Raw genomic sequence first — 21,710 nt, 5'->3', positions numbered from 1 at the left:
AGAACGACTCCAACTGCCCTGGACAGCAGCAGGGCACTTGACTGCAACCCCTCCCATGTGTCCATCCCACAGAAAGTGACTCTGCTGACACCAGAAAAGGGAGGGCAACCCCCACAAGGGCTGAAGTTCCTCCCCAGCCCTGCAGACACAGGGGACAAGGGGCAGAAAGGAGGAGGGGCAGCAGAGAGGACAAGGGAAGAAAATCAACATCAAGGTGCACGATGAAATGGAACCCCCCCTAAAAAAAAAAAAAAAAAGAAGAAGAAAAATGAAAACGAAAAATAACCAAAAAACGAAAAGAAACCCCTGGCATGCTGGATGGGCAGCACAAGAGGGAGGGATTAAAAATGAACAGGGACAGTGTCCTGGTTTTGGGCAAATTTGGGGGAAAACCTCCAGAAGGAGCCCCCAGACAGCAAACCCCACGACTCCTCCCCCCCACCCCACCGGGTTCGGGAAGAATTTCCTCGGAGAAGAGTGGGAGAAAAAAACCTCTTTATTTAACAAGCAAGACACTCCCCAGCACAGGGAAAAAAGACAACACCAGCTGACAAAAAACTCTTTCACCGTTCTGAAGGGATGACGAGTTCAATCTCTCTGGCGAGTGGTCGCCCAGTTATCAGTCTCTGGCGCTTGGGAATGGCTGCTGCAGGTGACAGAGTGTAGACTCCCGGTGTTTCTTGGGGTTTCCCAGGTCCCCGTCCGGAACAGGTTCAGATGGTATCCAGGAGAGGGAGGGGACGGGGTGGAAGAGAAAACAGTCCAGGGAAAAAGTTGGACTGCCTAGCTGAACTAACTAATAAGAAAAAAGCAAGGGCAAAGCGAAGGAAAGAAAAAGAGGCAGAAGCGAGCAAGCAGGCAAGCAAGCAAGCAAGCAGGCAAGCAAGCAAGCAAGCAGGCAAGCAAGCAAACCGAGCTAAAACCTCTCCTAAACATAGACCATGGGGGAGGTGAGCCGGCTGATAACAAGACAAAACAAAGCTTCACTCTCAGAGTCAGTCCTGGAAGCACAGGACATAATACCAAACATAATCAGGACACATGATTGGAGATAGAAACACCATAACATCACCCTAGGACAGACAGTGACCGGGACACAAGGATCCCACGGGAAACAACGGCACAGGGAGCACCACAGAGGCACAGAGAAGGACGGAGAAAAGACAGAGAGTGCCAAACACACAGCAAGGACTGAGGGGTACCATGACAAAGAGGGAACCCAGGAGCCAGAGAGGAAGCGAGCACAGCCCGTGCGGGGCGGGCAAAGACGGGCAAGGAGCAGCACAGGCACGGAGACAGAGAGGCACGGCCAGCAGGACAGAGGCTCACCAGGAGAGGGGCACAGGATGGGAGGAGCACCGGGCAGCGCTCCTTTAGGACAAGAATATTCACACACACAAGCAATTCCCTCATTTGCACCTCATTCTTATTTCACACCCCCCCCCCCCCCCCCCCAATAAAAAATTCAGCTCATAGCACAGGCAGCTCTGGCTTTTCCCTGCACAGTATTTCTACCAGGGACCTGGGCACAGCACGCGGTCGCGAGTCACCTGAATCAATCCTGATTTAACATTTCAAAGCTTCTCCCTCTGGCACTGCACCTTCTCAGACCCGGGCTGCCATGTTCCACTCCCCTCATGGCCACATTCAAGAACAACTGTTGCCATTCTGCAGAGAATTCCCAATATGACTCACATGTTATCAGTGGGCAGAAAACTCTTTGGGCTTCAGTTCCACCTCTCACCTGTTCCACGTGGAGGGAGGACAGGCATTTGTCACACATCACAGCAGCAGTGATGGATCAAGGCTTTTTTTTTTTTTTTTTTTTTTTTTTGATTGAATAAAAGGGTAAGAAAAAACAAACCAGGTCTCATACAAATGTCTTGAAACACCATTAAAGCTTTTTAAACCCAAGGAGACCATCGTGATTCCTGACTTCAGTCTTCTATTCATACTGGTTTTGGCATCATGAAATCAATCAGAGTCTTTAAAGAAATACTAAATCATCATGATTAAACCCCGGGCTCCTGGTCATTTGCACTTACAGCCCCTTGTAGGAAGCTCTCCAGCCTTTTTTTCCCATCCTACGTTGGACAGAGGATGGCTGTGAACCGCACGCCTCCGCACAAACAGTCCTGCCGGTTCCTCAAAAAGTTTAAAATGCCTGTGATAAAAATGATAGAAAGTAATACTGCCTCTCAGACTGTTCAAGAAATGGGAAGTTGGACTTTCAATGTCCCACTGAGAGATGCCAAATAAAAGCTTCCCCATGAGCTCGCACAGAGTAGTAACATTTCTTGGACGAAACTAAACTAAGATATTTTTTTTGACCAAACAAGATAGGTCTGTATGAGAACAGCTCAGGAGGCTTTCAGGGCTCGCAGTGATGCTGGCAGAGCACAGAACGTTAAAGATGAAGTCTTAACTCCCTGAATTAATGCCCTGTGGTAGCCAAAACCTTTTGCAAAGACACATAAGACTTGCTTCTCCTTGTTTCCGAGTTCCCAAGCCGTCCTGTAATTCGTCACCTGCACTAGTGCAGACCAATCTGCCGTGGGCAAGGAACAGATCCGGCTCCTGAGCTCCAAGCCACGTGTCCCCGATGGAAACCCAAGTCAGGAATACAAAAACACCTGTGGAAGAAAGACGAGAGAAAAATCAGAAGACACAGATATTCTTCTATTTCCACACAGAAATACCGAGCCAAGCTGTTTACCTCTGGGACTCTGTTTTAAAACAGCTCCCCAGCTCTGTTCCTAGATGGAAAACGTGGAGTGGCTTTGCCCATGCAAAGCCAATGAGCCTCCTCACAAGAAGGAACAAACCAGTTTCCTGCTAAATCAGACACCTGGAAATCTCACCTGTCACATGCTGTCATGGACCAGCAAGAGGGATCAGCATCCAGGCCCACGTGGACTTGTTCATTCCTGGCTTCTAATGCAGCAGGGACAACAGCACTGAAGGGAAATGATCACGTCTTCATTTAAAGAGAACCCAACTTCTTCATCAAAGCCATCACTGTCCTCGATCAGGACATCCACCATATCCAGGACATCTAATAAGTGAAGAAAAACATCAAAGCAAGAATCCAGACTAACAGGAAAAACAACAGACGTAGAATGCAACACTCCAGGAATACAAGGCATCTTTTTAATTCTTTTTAATAAAAAAAAAAAAAATTTAAAAAAAAGTATGAAAGCCACATTTGTCACACAATACAACGTTAAGTGCAACCCCTAAATTACAGCTGAACCTTCACTCTGCCTTTCAATGCTGCTGTCCAGCACGGAGCAGCTGTGGCTGCTCCTGGATCCCTGGATGTGTCCAAAGCCAGGCTGGACACTGGGGCTTGGAGCAGCCCGGGCTACTGAAAGGTGTCCCTGTTCATGGCAGGGCTGGAACTGGATGAGATTTAAGGAGCCTTGCCGGCCAAACCACTCTGGGATTCCATGACTCTGTCAACAGTCCCAGGCAGAAGGGCTAGATTTCCATTTGAGTTCAAAAACGCCGCTGCAAGAGCATGAAGAGAGATTTCAAATACCGTTCAAGTGGCACAACCACGGCAGAAATTACTTTCAGAGGTAAAGCGGCAACTTGGCAATTCCACTTCGACTTCTGATACCAAGAACACGTGGAGAGCTGAATCCTGGAGGGCCCTTACTTAACAGGATTGCCAGAGTTATCCATCCCCAGTTTGCTGATTAGGGCTAGAAAGTGTATCCCCAAGTCATGGAGTTGGGATGTTGACAGGTTACCACATACCATCAATGTGAGAGACGGGGATGCTGATGTTATCAGAGTCCTGTTTAAACAGAGCCACCTGGAGCGTGCTGGCTGCCTGAACCAGGTCTGCTGCCTTGTCAGTGTAGGGACAGGGGTTGGCCACCAGCTTCAGCAGGATCTGTCAGCAAAGGTGGGGAGAAAGGTAAGTGCACCTGCTGGCTGGCAAGTGCAGGGGAACCACACGGTACTGAGAACGACCACGTGCTGAAAGCTGGGCAGCTTTTATGAGGACAACTTCCATAGCACTTCTGCAGGATTCTGTCTACAGTTCCTGCTCTACAGGCCACACTGATGGAAAAACAAAAACCCACCACAACTTGGCACCTAGATTGCGACCACACACCGAGTACCTGGGCAGACCACAGTGGAGGCAAAGCACTGGGCATTCAACATCCTGAAGAGTAAACAGCAAGTGTCACCTTTCCTTGTCAAGGACCACCATCTACTGAGCTCTGATAATGTCGGCACCTAAAGAGGAGATCAAAGCTACCCACACCTACACCACTCTACCCTTACACCAACAATGCTGTAATAACAGCTGATCTTTTTGGATTTCATTTTCCTACAAATCATTTGGCTGCCCTCCCACTGAACACAAGAAGGATGCCACCTCCGTATAAAGAATCCCAAACAAGGCTTTTCTCAGAATTCATTCGCTGGTCTTTGACAGGTTTCTCAACAATAGCAACAAGACCTCCAGTTTCCACTAACACTATTCTTTGCATTTTTTTATCCAGCTGATTTGAACACCGTTACCTTTTCCAAAAACTGAATCACTGCTTCCTTCTGGTCTTCTTTTGTATTATCCAAGTGCTCCAGCCAAATTGAAAGCTCCTTCCACGTGTACTCAAACGCTCCACTGTCACGTAAAACCTGTCCAGGAAACAAAGGAGGAGGTGTGTAAATAAACCTCAAAACACCTAAAATACAAAACCCCGAGGGATGCAGATCTTTTTCTATAGTTACCTTCATGCTTCCTTCTTTTAGGAACGAAAAGAAGAGCAGGTTGATGAGGAGTCGTATCTGCCGCTCTCCTCACCCTCAGTTCAAGAGGCTCACTAGGGGGACTTCAGCTGCATAGTGGACAATAAAAATCCTACTTCTGTAATTTTTGGAAAGCAGGTTATACTGCTTTCAGAGGGCCGTACAGCTTTCTATCATCACAGGCAGTTAAAAAAAAAAGAAAAAAGCACCTTCAAAATAGCCTGTAGGGGAGTTTTAGAAAACTACCGATGAAACAGAGGAAAATCATTGCTAAATTAAACCTGAATCAGGCTACTTGTACTTAAAGCAATCAGGCAGAGGGATGAACAGTCACATAAATGAGCAGTGGGCTGTGACCACAGCAAGGTCCAGAGAGAAGTGCAAGTTGCTGGGGGTGGTGAGGAAGACCAACAAGTCCCACACCCTAGAGACAGGCTTTGACGTGCCTAGAAACTTCCCCCCGCTTTCCTGCTCTCCAAATTCAGGCCCTGACTGCGAGCACCCAAACTCGGTGACCCCGAGCTCCAGCTCTACAAGCAAGAAAGGAGGAGGGAGAAGAGGAAGGAATCCGAGTGACACCAGGGTTCAACTCCCTCCCCCTAAGGCCCAGCAAGAGAGGAAACCTTGCCCAGCTTGCCAACCCTGGCACCTACGTTGGACGACTGCAATTACACAGGATGAATCTGTGCCTTTGCTCCTCTCCACACATCAAATACAAGGAAGCCATCACAACTCATTTGTTCTACAGTTACTCCGTGTACAACACCAGCAGATCTAAAAACAACTGCTGCTCACATCAATCTGACAGGGTAATTCTTTTAAAGCAAGAAAACACGAAGGAAAAAGGATTCATTATAATATAAGCGACTATTTTTGGCAGGGTCTGGAAACAGAAATGCACCTGCAGCTCTCACAAAACCAGGCAGGAACAGAATGTGAAATCCAAAAACGAGCCTTCAGTTACATGGCACTGTGCAGAAAAGTAAGTCCTTACCATCTATTCTTAGCAGCCTTTCTGCTGACGGAACTGCCCCAACTTCCCTGTTCCTGCTTTCCCTTCAGAGAAAATGCAAAGGACTGAAGTGGAAAGTGGACACAGGAACAAGTCAAGCAGTCCATGTTCCCACCTGGCAAAAGAATCCAAAACCATCAGAAAAACGGCACATTTTGAGCAGCTTTCGGTTGAGACATTCATTGCTGGGAGACCAAGTGAACCTGCCTTTAATCCCTTGCAAGGATCAAGGGCCACTAAACCCTAATTCAGTCACTGTAACTGGATTTTTTTCTTGGCAGGACAGTCTGGTTGCATTTATTCCTTATTCCTAAGGGTAAATCTCTACCCCTACTTAGGTAACTAAAGGATGTCCTCTTTGAATAAGGTGCTAAAAACAGCAGCCTCTGGTGTCTGGTGGACTTCGAGCTGACCAGCTTTTTCTCAAAAGTCAAATAACTAATTTAAATATGCAGAGGGGGATGCTAATTTTCAAGACAAAAAGTACTCCTTGCATCAAAGCTGGGATCAGACAATAACAGAGAGGACTACTCTGCAGGGCCAGAGGAAACCGGAGAAGACTTATGAAAGGCTAGAGTGCTGAAGTACAGATTAAAGAAACGCTGATAAAAAGTAAAAATCCAAAGCAATATCTTCTTGATCAATGTCAAGACCTTTGCAGGCACCAACTGCACTGATTTATTACAGTATCAGAATTCATTCAGCCTCGGGGGGGTGCGTAAACACGACAGACATTTTCTTTGCTCTTTCATCAACTGCTGCAGTGAAGTCCGTTCACAGCATTGATTTCTGTCAAATATTTCGTTACTAGCCGGTTATCTGACAGCAAATTTCAACAAGAGTCACAGGAAAGGAGACTGGTGACCACACAATCCTGCAGCAAAGGTAACTGCTTCAAGAAAAAATCGTACAATCCTGAAATTTCAGGCCAGTGGGATAGAGTGAATATCCTGATATTTCAATTCCAAAGCTTACCTTAATGGTCTCGGGCTCCGGGGCTTGGAGGGGGGGTCGGTTCGGAAGGGCCGCCTCCGGAGGAGGGGATCCCGGGGGGAGTCAGGGGCCCGGGGAGGGGGGCGAGGCGGAGGGAGAGGAAAAAGAGGAAGATGAGGAGGAGGAAGAAGGGGGAGAGGGTTTGAGAGGAGGGGAAGCCCAAATCCGTGCTGTGTGCGGAGCTCCGACAGCACGCTGCAGCCCGCAGCTCAGTGTGAGCACGGGGCAGAGGAGGCGATTTCTGGGCATTCAATCACCCTGAGGCGGGCCCGGCACCGCCCCTGCAGCACCGTCCCCAGCACAGCTCGGTACCGCTCCGGGATCACCCGGCCCCGCCCCCGGTGCCGCCTGGGACCACGGGGGACCGCCCCTAAAGCACCGCCCCGGCCCCGCCCGGTCCCGTCCCCGGGACCTCCGTGCCCCGCCTCGCCAAGCCCCGGCTCCGCCCCGAGCCTGCCCGGGCTGCGCCGGCACCATCGCTGGCGGCCCCGCCCCTCTTCCCCGGGCCGAAGCGGGCTGAAGGAGATGTCCGCACGATTGGAAACGCCGCCGAAAATCGCACCCGTGGGATCGGTGTCGGCGTCGTGCGCAGGCATCCCACTAGAGCGAGCGGGCTCCTTGCTGTGCCCCCCTCCTTTTGCAGCCAGAGTTAGAAGGTCGGGGAGCGACACCCGAGCCGCCATCTTGGGAGAGGCAGGCGCGCAGTACCGCGCTCTGCCCACAGGGTGGCGCTTGGGAGACAGGCAAGGGATGGAATCAAGGAGTGTCCCAATCCTTGAGGAAATCCCCCGGAATGAACGCCCCAAAAAACCCCGACCAGAACTGAGAAACCTCCTGCCTCTGTATGAGTGCAAAGGGTGTGCAAGGCGTGTGCAAATAGTGTGCATTAGCAATCGATCGGCAGGCACTGGCAATCGATCGCCGATCTAATCGATCGGCAGGCACTGGCAATCGATCGCCGATCTAATCGATCGGCAGGCATTGGCAATCGATCGCCGATCTAATCGATCGGCAGGCATTAGCAATCGATCGCCGATCTAATCGATCGGCAGGCGCGATCAATCGATCGCCGATCTAATCGATCGGCAGGCATTAGCAATCGATCGCCGATCTAATCGATCGGCAGGCATTGGCAATCGATCGCCGATCTAATCGATCGGCAGGCATTGGCAATCGATCGCCGATCTAATCGATCGGCAGGCATTAGCAATCGATCGCCGATCTAATCGATCGGCAGGCGCGATCAATCGATCGCCGATCTAATCGATCGGCAGGCGCGATCAATCGATCGCCGATCTAATCGATCGGCAGGCGCGATCAATCGATCGCCGATATAATCGATCGGCAGGCATTAGCAATCGATCGCCGATATAATCGATCGGCAGGCGCGATCAATCGATCGCCGATATAATCGATCGGCAGGCATTAGCAATCGATCGCCGATCTAATCGATCGGCAGGCGCGATCAATCGATCGCCGATATAATCGATCGGCAGGCATTAGCAATCGATCGCCGATCTAATCGATCGGCAGGCGCGATCAATCGATCGCCGATATAATCGATCGGCAGGCATTAGCAATCGATCGCCGATATAATCGATCGGCAGGCATTAGCAATCGATCGCCGATATAATCGATCGGCAGGCGCGATCGATCGATCGCCGATCGAATCGATCGGCAGGCGCGATCGATCGATCGCCGATCTAATCGATCGGCAGGCGCGATCAATCGATCGCCGATCTAATCGATCGGCAGGCGCGATCAATCGATCGCCGATCTAATCGATCGGCAGGCATTAGCAATCGATCGCCGATCTAATCGATCGGCAGGCGCGATCAATCGATCGCCGATCTAATCGATCGGCAGGCATTAGCAATCGATCGCCGATCTAATCGATCGGCAGGCGCGATCAATCGATCGCCGATCTAATCGATCGGCAGGCGCGATCAATCGATCGCCGATATAATCGATCGGCAGGCGCGATCAATCGATCGCCGATCTAATCCATAGGCACGCATTAGCTATCGATCGCCGATCTGATTTTTCCCGCCATTTTTCATGGATTTTTTCCCCCATTTCTTACTGATTTTTCCCCAATTTTTCATGCATTTTCCCCCGCAATTTTCGTGGATTTTTTCCCATATTTTCCCCATTTCTCACTGATTTTTTTCCCACATTTCTCAATGATTTGTTTCCCCAATTTATCAAAGATTTTTTTTCCCCATTTCACCATGATGTTTCCCCCATTTCTCACTGATTTTTTCCCCCATTTCTCACTGATTTTTTTCCCCCCATTTTTCCATGGATATTTCCCGATTTTCCCCCCCATTGCTCACTGATTTTTGCCCCCATTTCTCTCTGAATTTTCCCCCCATTTTCCATGCATTTTTCCCCCCATTAATCACTGATTTTTTTCCCCATTTATCACTGATATTTGCCCCCATTTCTCTCTGAATTTTTCCTTCCATTTTTCATGCATTTTTCCGCCCATTAATCACTGATTTTCTCCCCATATATCACTGATTTTCTCCCCCATTTCTCAATTATTTTTTCCCCCACTTTTCCCCGTTTCTCACTGATTTATTCCCCCATTTTTCATGGATTTTTTTCCCCCCATTTCTCACTGATTTTTTTCCCCATTTTTCAAATATTCCCCCCCCGTTTTTCACTGATTTTTCTCCATTTCTCACTGATTTTCCCACCATTTTTCATGTGGTTTTTTTCCATTTCTCACTGATGTTTTACCCCATTCTTATTACCATTCTCATAGCTCTATTTTATATTTATACATATTCTTATATTTGCATTATTTCTGTTATACACTAGATTTTTCATAGATATTTGCTACTTATATTTCATTATATTTTACATGTATACCAATCTATTTCTATTCTTTATATTTTATTTTTATATTAGCTATAAAAACCGTGCCTCTACCCAAATAAAAAGCATTTAAACATTCCTTTTAGACTATATTTAGCTATTTTTTATGGTTCTGTTTTTCATGCATTCTACACCCACCCCTCCCTCTCAATGTTCTGGCACCCAGCATGACCCCCCCCCCCCCCCCCCCATGCCCGACTCACCTGCTCCTCCAGCGCAGCCCGGCTCCCTTTCCCAGGGACCTTGGGGTGCCCCAAACCACGTCGGAGCCCCCAGTCTCCACACCCTCCCCCTCCGTAGGGAACGGGAATGGGATGGGGAGCACACAGGACAAGAAAGGAACACAAAAGACACACTGGACAGAGAGAAGAAAAGGGCTGGAAGCTGGATATGAGGATGAAAGTGGAGCAGCAACAAACCTCAGGACTCTTGACTAGAGAGTGTGGCTGCTGAACGTCTCAAAAAAAAACCCCCAGCTCCAACACAACATGCTGTGCTCACGGCTCGGCCTGGGACTCATCAGTGAACATCTCTCTCTTGCCAGGGCCATAAAGCCCCCGAGAAAACACGAGGTGAGGTTGATGTGCTCCGGCTTTGCTCCTGCTCAGCCCTAACCCCAGCCCCTGCTGCCAGTGAGCACCATGATCTCTGAACCTCTTCTCAGCTTGTTTGTACGCTTCCAAATTCCTTCCTCTTTCTTCAAGCTTCATCTGTTTCCTGGCATTGGGAGAATGACAAGTGTTTAGCACAGCGCAATGAATACAACAGTCTCATTTTCAGAAGACACAACTGAACGAGAACCGACAGCAGCACTGCTTCGAGACAATCTGGGCACACGTTTCCCTTCCAGCAATCTGAGTGTTCTTTTGTGTCACGCCTGAAATCCTGAAAATGGTTTTTTGAGAAAAATTATCCATAACTAGAAAACAATCAAACCAAATAAATAGAACCCCTAGGATATAATAACAGCCTATATACTACAACACTCCAATTCTAATATTAATAAGAAAACAGAAATTAGCTACACAGCATTACCTCAAACAAACACTACATACTGGCAAGAATCAAAGCCACCACAAAATAATTCAAAAACTACCCTATGCCTTATGCTACAGGCTAGAACGCCATCGGCAAACCTTATCAAGGTATCCTTTAAAAACAACGCCCCACCAAAAACAAAAACAACACAAAACGCCATTCAAGAACTCCCTTATCAACACCTGAATGAAAAAACATGGCATTAGATAAATAGACCATAGCCCTTATCATACACCATCTACAAACAAAATAAAGCTATACCATACATCCTCGAAAACCACCTTCAAAGCACGACATTAGAAAAAAAAAACTTTCCAGAATTAAAAGCTGTATCTAACAAAAGCCGTCTGATAAAATTAACAACCAAGCCCCCACCATCAGAGCTGCCCCTACTAAACTCCCCATCGTACATATGAAAAATCAGTTTTAAAAACCTACTTCAATTCATTCTGCCTCAAATACAAAACCATCCAGAAAGTTACCTTCACTCAAAAACAAAAGCGCACGTAGTAAATAACATTAAAAAATAAATCAGCACACTACACACCACAAGCATAAAATATTGAATTAAAACCAAAAATACCCCTATTCATTAAAGAGCCCAGCCGCAAGCTATATTTAACTATAACTTCGTGCAAACGTACACATATCATTAAAATAGATTTCTTTCAGAATACAACTGATGATCTAAAATAGTAAAATGTCCGAGAACGATATTATAATAGGATATCCTCGATCATCCTCCCGCAAATTCTCTCCACTGTATTGTCCGACACACACCAGAAAAAAAATCCAGTTTTTACTTTTTTCAGCTAACTTCTCATTTATTAGCTGAGAGGAATGTTGAATTTGTCTTTACAAATGAGCTGTGGATCAGCCTGTAGATAAGGCTAGCACTGAGAGATAAAAGAAACAATGGGATGGATTCCACTGATTGATGAATGGAAAGAGATAGTTGCCTTTACAAACAAACTGCGGGGCTGCTGATAAATGAAATTGGATATCGAAAGATGAAAGAAGCAACGGGGGGAAACTATGAATTCTATAAGAATTAAAAATTAAAAGGGAGGGTTATACATTAGAGGGGAATTTCAGGTATCAGGCGGTTCCGGGAAGTCTGTGCCTCTCAAGTACCTCAGCCAATGGGAAAAGAGAGAGGGAAATGCGGCCGGGAAAATAGGATAAAAAGGAGGCTGCGTCCTCCAAAAATTTGAGAGATCCCAGGGGAATGTCCCATGGCCTCTCCCTTTATTCGAATAAAGCAAAAAGGACTCCTCTGTTTCCTTTTTGGACATAAACCGCTGGTGTTTGTGGATTAATTTTCCTGACATTTAGCAACATATTGTTAAAAAAAAAAAAAAAAAAAAAAAGTGATCCAGAAGAGGGCAACATTGACAGCCATTCCAAGACAGGATGAACAAATGCTTTCACATTGACAGAGGATGCTGCGATGTTCTGAGAACAGAAGATAGAATAAAATAAAGGAAGGTGATGTTACAAGACAGAAAAGGGTAAAATAAAAGGAGTACCTGAGACTGGGGGGCGGGGGGGAAGAAAATGGGGAAATATTAATTGCTACACACTAGGTACAAATGCTTTTTACAAGTAATTTATGAGAAGCAAGCTAAAAGCGTCTTACTGCTGCTAGTGATATCATGCTCCAAGCTCTGCTAATAATTCCTATTTCTAGCAATAGTTCAATTGAACTCACTACATTCCAACTATTTTTCTGCTTGTTCAGATGGCAGATCCGTTTGGAACACACCTTAGTATAGCAAATTCTATGCCCAGGTAGGGACCTCTCAGTTCTTCCATAAAACATTTTCTTCTGCATTATGGCAAGCCTTTGTTTTAGCTTGACAGCTTTCTTGAAACTTAAATTTACGCATGTATCCAAAGACATTTGCAATTCCAGAAATTGGTAGGCACATCGTATGGAAAGTAAATAACATTCTCGAGAGGGAGTTGCTTTGTTACTGAGGGGATGAAAAGCAAGGCTAGAGCTAGTAGAACTACCCAAGAAATTGGACTTAACGCAGCTTTTACAAGGCTCAAAGTAGCCATACCGAGATGTTTGAGCTAAAAGCCCCAGTTACCAGACTTACAGGCCTAATAGTTATCACCACACCACATTCATTCCCTGGTTGCAGTATTTTTAACAGCAGTGCAGAACGCTACTGAAAATTATTTTTAGGTTGAATTGTTCTCTCCCCTCACTGCCTGTGTAGCTGTTAGAGGCTTCCAGGAGGCTGGGGAAGCAGACTGCTGGTTTCACTTCCAGACAGGTCACTTCCATGGTCTGCTGGAGGGCACTTTGAAGCCCGTGGCCTTTTCTTGCTCTATTGTATCTGACAACTTTCCTCCCCCACGTCTGTTTTTTAGCGGGCAGCATTTTTGGAGGGCCAGTCAAAGACCTCAGGCTCCGAGAGAATTCGTCTGCTTTGCTCTGTTTATGTGTGCAACAGATGGGAGCAGCAACTAAGTCAAGTAGTAACTTCTGAGCTGCCCAGTTATCAGTAAACCAAAATATTCTTTTGTGACTCTCGCCAGACGAACATATCATCCTATCCGAGTCACACACTGCCCCTCTGGCATTTTCCAGTCAGACAAAGAATTCCTGGCCCCTTGCATGAACCTCAGCTCTCCACCTTGTTCCAGAAAGAGTTCTAGATCCAAGGCCCAGCGAGCCAGCTACCCTTTGCTGCCCTGAGCAGTATGGAAACAGCCAAGCCCCAGCCCTGCAGCCCTGCCTAACTCGCCTTTGCCTCCCAAACCTGAACCTTTTCCTTGGCTGTGGCATCCTCACTCATGCAATCCTGAAGACAAAAATCTGATTTGGCAGGTGAGGCCGTTTCTAACGCAAAAGCTTCACCAAGGTTTCTCTTCCAACTTCAGCCTTAAACAGTCCTGTCCTCCTCAGACAGCCCCCACCTCCAGCCTTTAGCTGTAAATACTTCCTGTTTTATAGCTAATGCTTGCCACCCCTCAAAATTAAGTCTTTTGATATGCATTTACATCCCTCCCTAACCATGTCCTCATCACCCTTCCCAAACTCAGCCTCATCTCCAGGCCTAGAACCTCTCCCTAGGTGAGGGACTGTCCTCGGGTAGGAGTGCTGACAGACCTGTGCATGAGCCCAGCTGCAGAGCCCGTGCTAATCCCAGCCCAGCTCTAGCCTTTAAACCCACTGGGGCTTTGGTACTGGAGGCCCAGTTACAGTAACCCCTGTGGCCGTTCCGCTTCCAGGCCATCTGTGAGTTGTGATCCCCCACCCTACACCACTTTGGTGAGAAATGCATTCCTTTCTTACAAGAAAGTTTTCATTTTATGTCTAAATTCAAGCATTCCGAGAAAACGTGTAGCAATTATATCAAGACAGACATGACAGGCACCAACATTAGTCTTTCATTACACACTTTTCATGCCTTCTCTCCACAGATTTCTTTGAGGCAACTCTGACTCCTTTTCTCACAGGCAGCTCCACACAGCCCCGACTCCTCCTCTCCTCTGTACGACTGGCTAAACCCCAGCCTGTCCCTTCCCCAGCCACCTGAGCCTGTCTGTCCCACACACAGCATCCTCTCACCTTGTCCATCCCTTGCACGGCCACGTGTCCCTTCCTCCTCGCAGCACAGCCAGCAGGCTCCAGCCCACACTGCAGCAGGCTCTGCACCTCCAGCTGGAGCTGTGCTTAGTGAAACTGGCAGCCAGCTGACCCACGCTTTTATAACAACCAGCCTCACTGGGCAGGCAAGGCTGTTTCCACTCCTTGCTAATCAGTACAGCTGTAACTCGTTGGCAACTAGTGCCTTCTGCACTATCCTTACAAACTATTCTCCCACAGAAATGGACCGGAATTCCGGGGGGATTTTCCGGGGATTCCGGGGGGATTTTCTCGGGAATTCCGGGGGGATTTTGTCGGGGATTCCGGGGGGATTTTCTGGGGGATTCCTGGGGGATATTCCCGGGGATTCCGGGGGGATTTTATCGGGGATTCTGGGCATATTTTCTCGCGGATTCCGGGGGGATTTTCTCAGGGATTCCGGGGAGATTTTATCGGGGATTCCGGGGGGATTTTTCCCGGGAAATCCGGGGGGATTTTCCCCGCGATTCCAGGGGGATTTTCCAGGGGATTCCGGGCATATTTTCTCGGGGATTCCTGGGGGATTTTCCAAGGGATTCCATGGGGATTATCCAGGGGATTCCAGGGGGATTTTATCGGGGATTCCGGGGGGATTTTTCCCGGGAAATCCGGGGGGATTTTCCCCGCGATTCCAGGGGGATTTTCCAGGGGATTCCGGGCATATTTTCCAGGGGATTCCTGGGGGATTTTCCCGGGGATTCCGGGGGGATTTTCACGGGGATTCCGGGGGGATTTTCACTGGGATTCCGGGGCGATTTTCTCAGGGAATTCCGGGGGATTTTCTCGGGAATTCCGGGAGGATTTTCAGGAGTATTCCGGGGGGATTTTCCCGAGTATTCCGGGGGGATTTTTTCGGGGAGTCCGGGGGGATTTTCCCGGGGATTCCGAGGGGATATTCCCGGGGAATTCCGGGGGGATTTTCTCCGGGATTCCGGGGGGATTTTCCAGGGGTTTCAGCGAGGAATTTCCCGGGGAATTCCCGGTGGATTTTCCCGGGGATTCCGGGTGGATTTTCTCGGGGATTCCGGGGGGATTTTCCCGAGTATTCCGGGGGGAATTTTTCGGGGAGTCCGGAGGGATTTTCCCAGGGTATCCGGGGTGATTTTACGAGGAATTCCGGGGGGATTTTCCCGAGTGTTCCGGGGGGATTTCCTCGGGGATTACGGGATGATTTTCTCGGGCAATTCCGGGGGATGTTCTCGGGTATTCCGGGGCCATTATCTCGGTGATTCCGGGGAGATTTTCTCGGGGATTCCGAGATTATTTTCCCGGGGAATTCATGGGGATTTTCCCGGGGATTCCGGGGGGATATTCGCGGGGATTCCGGGGGGATTTTCCCGAGTATTTCGGGGGGGTTTTCTCGGGGATTCCGTGGGGATTTCCCCGGGGATTCCGGGGGGATTTTCCCGAGTATTCCGGGAGGATTTTGTCGGGGATTCCGGGGGATTTTCTCGTGGATTCCGGGACGATTTTCCCGAGGAATTCCGGGGGGATTTTCTCGGGGATTCCGGGGGGATTTTCTCGGGGATTCCCGGGGGATTTTCCCGGGGAATTCCGGGGGGATTTTCCCTGGGATTGCGGGGGGATTTTCCCGGGGATTCCGGGGGGATTTTCCGGGGATTCCGGCGGAATTTTCCAGGGGATTCGGGGCCGATTTTCGCGGGGATTCTGGGGGGATTTTCCCTGGGATTGCGGGGGGATTTTCCCTGGTAATTCCAGGGGATTTTCCCGGGGATCTCGGGGTGAGTATCCCGGGGATTCGGGGGGCATTTTCCGGGGATTCCGGGGGGATTTTGTCGGGGATTCCGGGGGGATTTTCCAGGGGATTCAGGGCATATTTTCCCGAGTATTACGGGCGAATTTTCTCGGGGATTCCGGGGAGATTTTCTTGGGGATTCCGGGGGGGCTTTCACGGGGATTTCTGGGGGATTTTCGCGTGGATTCCGGGGGGATTTTCTCGCGGATTCCGGGGGGATTTTCCCGGGGATTCCGGGAGGAATTTCTCGGGGAGTCCGGGGGGATTTTCCAGGGGAACTCCGGGGGATTTTCTCGGGGATTCCGGGGGGATTTTCCATCGGACTCCGGGTTGATTTTCCCGGGGACTCCGGGGGATTTTCTCGGGGATTTCTGGAGGATTTTCCCGGGGATTCCGGGCGGATATTCTCGTGGATTCCGGGAGGATTTTCCCGGGGAATTCCGAGGGATTTTCAGGGGATTCCGGGGTGATTATCCCGGGGATTTTCCTGGGGGATTTTCCCGGGGATTCCGGGGGATTTTCTCGGGGATTCCGGGTTGATTTTCCCGGGGAATTCCGAGGGATTTTCTCGGGGATTCCGGGGGAATCTTCCAGGGGATTCGGGGCGGATTTTCTCGGGGATTCCGGGGAGATGATCCCGGGGATTTCGGGGAGATTTTCTGGGGGATTCCTGGGGGATTTTCTCGGGGATTCCGGGGGGATTTTCCCGGGGATTCCCGGGGATTTTCTCTCGGATTTTTTTCCCCAATTTTTCAAGCATTTTTTCCCGCAATTTTCGTGGATTTTTCCCAAATTTTCCCCATTTCTCACTGATGTTTTTCTCCATTTTCCCCCATTTCTCACTGATTTTTATCCCCCATTTTTCAATGATTTTTCCCCATTTCTCTCTGATTTTTTCCCCATTTCACCATGATGTTTTCCCCATTTCTCACTGATTTTTCCGTTGATTTTTCATGGATTTTTCCACCCGTTTTTCGTGGATTTTTTCCCCATTTTTCCCCATTTCTCACTGATTTTTTCCCCCATTTATCACTCCTTTTTCCCCATTTTTCCCCATTTCTCACTGATTTTTTCCGCCATTTTTCATGGATGTTTCCCCCAATTTTCATGGATATTTCCTGATTTTCCCCCCCATTTCTCACTGATATTTGCCCCCATTTCTCTCTGAATTATTCCCCCCATTTTTCATGCATTTTCCCGCCCATTAATCACTGATTTTTTCCCCATTTCTCACCGACTTTTCCCCCCATTTCTCACTGATTTTTATCCCCCACTTCTGACTGATTTTTCCCAATTTTTCGTTGATCTTTTTCCCCATTCCTCACCGATTTTTCCCCCATTTCTCTCTGATTTTTCCATCATTTTTCATGGCTTTTCCCCCCCATTTCTCACTGATTTTACCCCATTTCTCACTGATTTTATTAATGTTTGTATTTCTATTTCTAATTATGTTTATATTTATATTTATATTTATTATTATTGTTTTGCATGTTTATGTTTATGTTTATATCTATGCAGGTTAACGTTTGTGCATGTTTATGTCTATGTTAATATTTATGCATATTTATTTTTATGCCGGCGAACGCGGGCAGGCGTTTTATGTAGATGCCTATCCGCCAGGGTCCTAGCGAGGCCGCCATCTTGAGCGTGTCGGGACTTTCAAAATGGCGCCTCGGGCGGCACCCCGCCTGACCTGCCAAAAATGGCGGCAGAAAGGGCGGGAAAAAATCAGGACCCCGGTGTGTAGGCATAAGATGCCTGATTACATCGCCGACGCCGATCCGCTCGCCGACAATTTTCCCGGATGTTTCAGAGCGTGCCGACAACGGCCGCGCGGTCCGCGGTGCCGCGGGCGTGAGGGCGCCGGCGGGCGCGGGCAGGCGTTTTACGTAGACGCCTATCCGCCGGGGTCCTAGAGAGGCCGCCATCTTGAGCGTGTCGGGACTCTCAAAATGGCGCCTCGGGCGGCACCCCGCCTGACCTGCCAAAAATGGCGGCAGAAAGGGCGGGAAAAAATCAGGACCCCGGTGTGTAGGCATAAGATGCCTGATTACATCGCCGACGCCGATCCGCTCGCCGACAATTTTCCCGGACGTTTCAGAGCGTGCCGACAACGGCCGCGCGGTTCGCGGTGCCGCGGGCGTGAGGGCGCCGGCGGGCGCGGGCAGGCGTTTTACGTAGACGCCTATCCGCCGGGGTCCTAGAGAGGCCGCCATCTTGAGCGTGTCGGGACTCTCAAAATGGCGCCTCGGGCGGCACCCCGCCTGACCTGCCAAAAATGGCGGCAGAAAGGGCGGGAAAAAATCAGGACCCCGGTGTGTAGGCATAAGATGCCTGATTACATCGCCGACGCCGATCCGCTCGCCGACAATTTTCCCGGACGTGTCAGAGCGTGCCGACAACGGCCGCGCGGTCCGCGGTGCCGCGGGCGTGAGGGCGCCGGCAGGCGCGGGCAGGCGTTTTATGTAGACGCCTATCCGCCGGGGTCCTAGAGAGGCCGCCATCTTGAGCGCTGCCGCAGGGCTGGGTCCCGGCCCGCGGGCCCTTCCGCCATCCTGAGAGGGGCACGGTGCAGTACCCGCCCGTGTCCACACGGCGGCAGCACTGCCGCCCAACTCAGCCCGGCACTGCCGCCCTGTCAGGGACAGACAGAGAAGGGAGAGAGTTCCAAGCACCAGAGTCCCCACCCGTCATAAAATCCTCTCAATGAACGCCCCAAAAAAACCCCGACCCAAACTAAAAATGCCCTGCCTCTGACCAAATGAAAAAAAAACCCTTTTATATATAGAAATCATCTATTTTTTAATATTTAATTTATAGTCATAATCTAGACATATTTCATATATTCAATTTAATTGCTATTCTATTTATCATATATACAATATTATTTTATTATTCATTATATACATAGATTTATATTACTAATGGTATTTCTATTTTATCTATATCCATCTATATTTGTAGGTTCATAGTTTTTAATATTATTTCTTTAAAAGCTCTGCCTCTAACCAAATAGAAACAAAAAACTCGATTATTTTAAATTATATTTGAATATATTTTTTTATTTAGTTTTCATATTTATATCTGTAGATTTATATGTCTATATTGTGTATTCTATATTTATATACTATTTAACGTATTTTTTACTAGTATATTAATATACTATATGCTATTTACATTCTATTATAACATACTATTTAATATAACATATTAAAATCGATAAATTATTTCTATTACATACTACATACATGTATTTTATATTTATATTTATTTCTATATATTTATACTTACATATATATATGCATATATAGTTATAATAATTTTATGTCAGTATCTATTTTTGCATATTTGTATATTTTTGCCTATATTATTTATATTATTTATTAAAAACCCTCCTCTAACCAAATAAAAAACAATAAAAAATTCCTTTTAAAGTCTAAATATTTATATATTTCTATTTTCATAACAAAATATAATGTAATATATTTATATATTGGTTTCTTATATTTGCTTCTATATTTTTATTCTTTATCTTTTCTATTTACAGTATCTATAAAAAAACCCTACCTCTATCCAAACACAAACCAATAAAACATTCCTTTTAGACTATATTTAGCTGTTTTTTAAGGTTCTGTTTTTCATGCATTCTACACCCACCCCTCCCTCTCAATGTTCTGGCACCCACCATGACCCCCCCCCCATGCCCGACTCACCTGCTCCTCCAGCGCAGCCCGGCTCCCTCTCCCAGGGACCTTGGGGTGCCCCAAACCACGTCGGAGCCCCCCTCAGCCTTTTTTCCTCACCCCAAAGAAGGCACAGAACGACTCCAACTGCCCTGGACAGCAGCAGGGCACTTGACTGCAACCCCTCCCATGTGTCCATCCCACAGAAAGTGACTCTGCTGACACCAGAAAAGGGAGGGCAACCCCCACAAGGGCTGAAGTTCCTCCCCAGCCCTGCAGACACAGGGGACAAGGGGCAGAAAGGAGGAGGGGCAGCAGAGAGGACAAGGGAAGAAAATCAACATCAAGGTGCACGATGAAATGGAACCCCCCCTAAAAAAAAAAAAAAAAAGAAGAAGAAAAATGAAAACGAAAAATAACCAAAAAACGAAAAGAAACCCCTGGCATGCTGGATGGGCAGCACAAGAGGGAGGGATTAAAAATGAACAGGGACAGTGTCCTGGTTTTGGGCAAATTTGGGGGAAAACCTCCAGAAGGAGCCCCCAGACAGCAAACCCCACGACTCCTCCCCCCCACCCCACCGGGTTCGGGAAGAATTTCCTCGGAGAAGAGTGGGAGAAAAAAACCTCTTTATTTAACAAGCAAGACACTCCCCAGCACAGGGAAAAAAGACAACACCAGCTGACAAAAAACTCTTTCACCGTTCTGAAGGGATGACGAGTTCAATCTCTCTGGCGAGTGGTCGCCCAGTTATCAGTCTCTGGCGCTTGGGAATGGCTGCTGCAGGTGACAGAGTGTAGACTCCCGGTGTTTCTTGGGGTTTCCCAGGTCCCCGTCCGGAACAGGTTCAGATGGTATCCAGGAGAGGGAGGGGACGGGGTGGAAGAGAAAACAGTCCAGGGAAAAAGTTGGACTGCCTAGCTGAACTAACTAATAAGAAAAAAGCAAGGGCAAAGCGAAGGAAAGAAAAAGAGGCAGAAGCGAGCAAGCAGGCAAGCAAGCAAGCAAGCAGGCAAGCAAGCAAGCAAGCAGGCAAGCAAGCAAACCGAGCTAAAACCTCTCCTAAACATAGACCATGGGGGAGGTGAGCCGGCTGATAACAAGACAAAACAAAGCTTCACTCTCAGAGTCAGTCCTGGAAGCACAGGACATAATACCAAACATAATCAGGACACATGATTGGAGATAGAAACACCATAACATCACCCTAGGACAGACAGTGACCGGGACACAAGGATCCCACGGGAAACAACGGCACAGGGAGCACCACAGAGGCACAGAGAAGGACGGAGAAAAGACAGAGAGTGCCAAACACACAGCAAGGACTGAGGGGTACCATGACAAAGAGGGAACCCAGGAGCCAGAGAGGAAGCGAGCACAGCCCGTGCGGGGCGGGCAAAGACGGGCAAGGAGCAGCACAGGCACGGAGACAGAGAGGCACGGCCAGCAGGACAGAGGCTCACCAGGAGAGGGGCACAGGATGGGAGGAGCACCGGGCAGCGCTCCTTTAGGACAAGAATATTCACACACACAAGCAATTCCCTCATTTGCACCTCATTCTTATTTCACACCCCCCCCCCCCCCCCCCCAATAAAAAATTCAGCTCATAGCACAGGCAGCTCTGGCTTTTCCCTGCACAGTATTTCTACCAGGGACCTGGGCACAGCACGCGGTCGCGAGTCACCTGAATCAATCCTGATTTAACATTTCAAAGCTTCTCCCTCTGGCACTGCACCTTCTCAGACCCGGGCTGCCATGTTCCACTCCCCTCATGGCCACATTCAAGAACAACTGTTGCCATTCTGCAGAGAATTCCCAATATGACTCACATGTTATCAGTGGGCAGAAAACTCTTTGGGCTTCAGTTCCACCTCTCACCTGTTCCACGTGGAGGGAGGACAGGCATTTGTCACACATCACAGCAGCAGTGATGGA

At 48.3% G+C, this 21,710-nt stretch overlaps 1 protein-coding gene across 1 annotated transcript; it reads right to left on the bottom strand.

The window, feature by feature from the left end:
- Window positions 1–1,803: 1,803 nt before the first annotated feature.
- Window positions 1,804–4,908, bottom strand: LOC148217504 (nucleolar pre-ribosomal-associated protein 1-like). Its single transcript, XM_088158588.1, has 4 exons — window positions 4,540–4,908; window positions 3,763–3,901; window positions 2,862–3,055; window positions 1,804–2,633 (listed from the first exon to the last, which is right to left on the bottom strand). The coding sequence occupies exons 1-3, from the start codon at window positions 4,753–4,755 to the stop codon at window positions 2,922–2,924; spliced, it is 489 nt and encodes a 162-aa protein (XP_088014714.1). The 5' UTR covers window positions 4,756–4,908; the 3' UTR covers window positions 1,804–2,633; window positions 2,862–2,921.
- Between the last annotated feature and the right edge of the window lie 16,802 nt (window positions 4,909–21,710).

The sequence above is a fragment of the Sturnus vulgaris genome, unplaced genomic scaffold (assembly GCF_052056855.1).
Source record: "Sturnus vulgaris isolate bStuVul1 unplaced genomic scaffold, bStuVul1.hap1 Scaffold_770, whole genome shotgun sequence".
Taxonomy (NCBI): Eukaryota; Metazoa; Chordata; class Aves; order Passeriformes; family Sturnidae; genus Sturnus; species Sturnus vulgaris.
The sequence above is the reverse complement of the archived record's forward strand: the minus strand, read 5'-3'. Positions and strand labels throughout refer to the sequence as shown.

Excerpts from the sequence above, each read along its gene's own strand:
- LOC148217504 (XM_088158588.1), bottom strand. The coding sequence starts at position 4,755 with ATGAAGGTAACTATAGAAAAAGATCTGCATCCCTCGGGGTTTTGTATT. Across the intron at positions 3,902-4,539 it reads TGATTCAGTTTTTGGAAAAG|ATCCTGCTGAAGCTGGTGGC; the intron begins GTAACGGTGTTC and ends CTTTGCTGACAG. Across the intron at positions 3,056-3,762 it reads CCCCGTCTCTCACATTGATG|ATGTCCTGGATATGGTGGAT; the intron begins GTATGTGGTAAC and ends TTCACTTATTAG.